Source organism: Crocodylus porosus, unplaced genomic scaffold, assembly GCF_001723895.1.
Source record: "Crocodylus porosus isolate Cpor-Errol unplaced genomic scaffold, CroPor_comp1, whole genome shotgun sequence".
NCBI classification, from domain to species: domain Eukaryota; kingdom Metazoa; phylum Chordata; order Crocodylia; family Crocodylidae; genus Crocodylus; species Crocodylus porosus.
In genome coordinates this window covers 80843023-80847721 of record NW_017728886.1, presented here as the reverse complement: position 1 = coordinate 80847721, position 4699 = coordinate 80843023, and the positions used below count along the sequence as shown (strand labels likewise).

Genomic DNA, 4699 nt, shown 5'->3' with positions numbered 1-4699 from the left:
GAGCCCTGCGGAACCCCACTGCCCACGTCCTTCCAGGTTGAGAAGGACCCATCCACTACCACCCTCTGGGTGTGGCCCTCCAGCCAGTTGGCAACCCATTTGACTGTGTGGGTATCTACACCACAGCCCCCCAGTTTCTTAATGAAAACGGGGTGAGAGACAGTGTGAAAAGCCTTCCGGAAGTCCAGGAAGACTATATCCACTGCTACCCCTGCATCTAATGATCTGGTGATCTGTTTGTAAAAGGCCACCAGGTTGGTCTGACAGGACCTGCCACTGATGAACCCGTGTTGGTTGCCCCTAAGCATGCAGAATAGAGCCCTCGTGGGCTCCATTCTGGCCCTGCTGCCCAGGGGACAGCTGGGTCTTGGGTGCTGCTGTGTGTGCATGGGGGCTGTGGACCCGGTTCCCTGGCAGCTGGGGGCCCCCTCTGGCAGGGCTAGAGCGGCAGGTGGCTGTGGGTGGGGAGTGAGAGGCAATGGTATGGGCTGGGCACTGGCATATTGGGGCTGCTCAGCACCACAAAGCAGTGAGGGGGAACAGCTGTAGCTGGACCCCCATCTTGGTGAATAAAGGGTGCAGGAGGAGCGCTGACTTTTTTTTCCATGATAAACCCAAAATCAAATGCCAAAATTTTTAGGTATTTAGAATTTATTTTATTTATAGTGATTGAAACACTGGCAGGCTTCCAAATTAATTTAAAATTGTAAATATATCAATAAAACATTGTGTTCAACTGATACCTATATATTATAGTGGCATTTCATCTTAATCATGGAAAAAAATGGGTTTGGGGGGGGAGGGGAGTATGTAAATACTCTGATTAACCACTTTTAAACACAGAAAACCATTATCCCTGAGTATCAGGTATATAATCTAACCCTGCTATGATACCGCTGTAGCTTCTAAAGTGATTACTCTGCTTTACACTATGGGACATTGAGTCTTCAGTTTTCAGTCACTAATTTACATTCAGCCAAGTGTGATGCCTGCTCCAAAAGGGTAGACAGCTTTAATCCAGTTTATGTTAGATAGTAACTCTATGGGCTGTCATCAGGAGCAGACAGGATCTTATTGGTATTGTCTCTCTTAGACACTTTTACTCTTGGACTCTTAATAACAGACTATACATACTTAGATGATTTTACCTTAACTGTGAACAAATAACTTTGTATGAACTAACTGTCCCCTGCTTGGGTTTCATAGTTTCTAGGGTCAGAAGGGACCTGAGTAGATCATCTAGTCCAACCTCCTGCCATGGCAGGAAAGAGTACTGGGGTCAAACGACCCCAGCAAGGTGTACATCTAGCCTCCTCTTAAAGACCCATGTTGGAACGATTTCCGTTACACCATTTAAAAAGTGTTTTGTCATTATCTAACTTTCTGAACGCTTTCTCAAATAAATATCCCTCACTCTGTTTTGACCCTAAAAATGCCTGAATGCCAGAGGAATTAATATGCTACATATTATACCATGCTGCCTTCTGTCCTTTTGGAAAGGAGTATAGTTCATCCTTGGTGTGGGACTTGCACTTTACAGAAGGAGCAATTAATTTTGCTTAAAGGTTCAAGTTACACAATACTAAAGGCTTAGCAATGAAAAAAGCTAATGATCATTTCACAATTACACTGGTATGTTGCCAAAATCCTCTGGAATGGAAAAGCAGCAAACTAATAGCTACAATCACCGAGATGGGAAAAAACTTCTGGATATGTTCTTTTAGCCCAGATGTTATACTAGAAGAGGCACAAATTCTATTACTTGGAATTCTGTAGAAAATCTGGTTGAGCAAGACTTATACAAATTCATTTACTGTGAAACTACACAAAAAAGATTAAAGAAATGGCAGGTGTTCGTATTTCTAACGTGGCAAAGCTAAAATCTACAGCAAAAGCACCTGAGATGGAGCATGTTGACTATGTAAGTAAGTGGCAAAAGTCTTGTACAGTATGAAAATATATAAATATTTTGCAAACTATATGATAAATACAGATTGTGAAGTCTTTTCTGCTGTAAGACTGAAGTCTGCAGTCTTTCTAAGTTCTCTACCTTCCTTCAGCCTGAAATCTCACCGACACCCGTATACAGTAACAGCCATGTTAACCAGCACTTGATTAACTGGTATGCTCTATTAACTAGCATGCGGGTTGACGCCGGTCGATGTGGCAAAAGGGAAACCAGAAGTGGGACTTCTGATTTTTGTCAAATTCCACAGCCCAGGGGAAAGCAGCCGCGCAGAGTAAAGCAGTCTGCTCAGAGCCTTCCCCTCCCTTTCCCCCCGGCACACTGACATCAGGGGAGGGGCGGCACGGTTAATCTGAGATGTGGATGCACCAGATGTGGTGGGAGGGGCGAGCAAAGACGCCTCTCAGATAACTGGCATATTTGGTTATCTGGCATGCCCCATTTCTCAAGTGTGCTGGATAACGGAGCTTTTGCTGTACCATATTTTTTCACACACAACACACTAATGCTAAAAACTGGAGAGCGTAATATAAACAAAGAAATAGTAACAGCACTTTCTGCTACCTAGGCTTCTGCTGTGCAAAAGCCTAAGTAAAGTCTGCATGGAATCTAAAGAAAGCAGGAAAAAAAAAAGAGGCTGGGCTTATGTTGCTGGGATCCTATGACCCCAGCTGACTTCCTGGCATTTGGGCAGGGGGCTGGACTCGATGATCTCCCGAGGTCCCTTCCAGCCCTAATGTCTATGAAATCTATGAAATCCATAATTGCTGCTACTCAGTTACTTAACTACACAGAAGGAATTTTTTAAAATTCCTTCTGCTTTTCAAAAACAAGGTACTGTATCTTATTCCAGGGCATGTTATAAGCAAGAAAATTTTGCTGCCATCTCTGGTTTATCAGGGTAGGCATTTCAGTGGTTGCCACACTGAGAGGCAGAGGGATTTTTGTGACCCAGTGCCTCAATAAATAAGCTCTAAAACAATTCTCTGTCCTTTGAACGCTAAAGATTAATGAATGTACAGAGCTGTTACCCAGGGAACTGGGAGTGTGGCAGTGGGGGGGAAAAAAAAACCTACCGTATTCCTGTCCCTGGAAAGTCCAGTGGAATTGCATGTCCATTAGATGCGACTCTCAAATCCTGAAGTGCAATTCTATAGGCACATGAGATCAAAGCAGGTACAGTGAGGTGATGAGGTGCCTTGGCAGAATTATTCCTTTTGTTGCAAGTGGAACAAATGATCAGAATGAGAAATTTCAGCTCTGGTCCATATCAAATCCTGTCTCCAAACTGTGAGTCTAGTTTTGAATTTTTTTGTCCTACACTATTTGTGCCTGTTAAAAATTTCTCTGTCTACTTCAAGAATATTAATAAGGAGTTTGGAAATACATAGCACAGAATTCTGTACATATTAACAGGCTGTTAAAATGTGGCTAGCTGCTTTATAACGTGACGTGAAATGGTTTGTTTCTCTTGTCCATGCCCCTTCTTTTGTTTTGCAGACTTGTGGCTTTCCCTATAGGCTCTCTTACCCCTATATTTCTCCTCCTTTTTCCACTACCATTTCAGTAATCTCAGCTTTGTGGTGTACTCACCACCCGACTACTGTGGCTCCTTCATCAGCAGGACTTCCTGAATTTGCTAGTCATCTTTTTCTTCCTCCTGTCCCTCTGAGTGCTCCATGAGCTTAGAGTTTTGGGATACTATAGAATGATATGGAACATATTTCAGTGCAGTTTCTGGCATGCTTCATCCAGTAAATAGGAATTAAACAGCACAAAATGAGATGATTATTTTTTTCTCTTTTTCTGTCTCCACCTTAAGGATTATGGATTGGTTGGCTTCTTCCATGGTGGCTTCCCCCGTGCTCTGCGGCGTACTTTGATGGCAGCGATGGCATGGACTATATATGAACAGATGATGGAAAAAATGGGTCTGAAATCTTGAATGACTCATTGTGTAGGAGTTCAGCTACCCCCTTTTTCTGGCTTACCATGATCAGCTAGCAAGACTGGTGATTTCCCAGCTCCATAGCGGATGAGATTTGCTCAGTCATGGTGGGGAGTGACATGTGATTTCTGATACAGGGGTGTAGATTGAAAAGCTTTCCCATCTGACACAGGTGCAAATAGAGGAAAGATGGATTTGATCTTTGTATCCTCTGAGTAAATCATTCCAGGAAGACCGTACTATTACACTTCCTTGGGATATGGACAGTTTTGGTGCTCTAGAAGCTAAATGATTATGACACAGGTTGTTCAAAGAAACTCCTTCACAATGTTCATGTGTGCATTGGGAAGTCTCTACACGGAAGAAAACTCAAGTTGACGACCTGTACTGCAGAACCCAATGCCTTTCTTGCCAAGGGGTATGCCCAAGACACTGTGACATGCTTTGTCTCATCTAATCCTAAATCTCCCTTGGTGTTCTCTTTCCATGCCTAAAGAGAAGGCATAGTAGAAGATGTTAGGAGGTCACGGTCTTTTCAGAGTTTGGTTAATGTGATTGTTGGCTGTGATTGTTTGACTGTTTTGTTTCCCTAGTGTTTTGTCTTTGAGTCAGAGAAAGAGAGAAGGGCTGTGACTGGAAGGAAGACTGGAAATGCCATCTTATCAGCTTGCATGCTGGCAGTGAAAGTGGGTCATATAGTCATTGATATCTTTCCTGCTTTTATTTAAAGAGGACTTAATGACAGGCTTTAGACATTAACTCCTTTCAAAAAGAACTTATTTTGC

General features: G+C 43.0%; 1 protein-coding gene across 1 annotated transcript in view; it reads left to right on the top strand.

The window, feature by feature from the left end:
* SLC25A38 (solute carrier family 25 member 38) overlaps nt 1–4183 on the top strand; it is a 13452-nt gene extending 9269 nt beyond the window's left edge. Inside the window, 1 exon segment of the mRNA XM_019537573.1 lies at nt 3789–4183. Coding sequence (XP_019393118.1) covers nt 3789–3911 — 123 coding nt within the window. The 3' untranslated portion in view covers nt 3912–4183.
* The last annotated feature ends 516 nt before the right edge of the window (nt 4184–4699 follow it).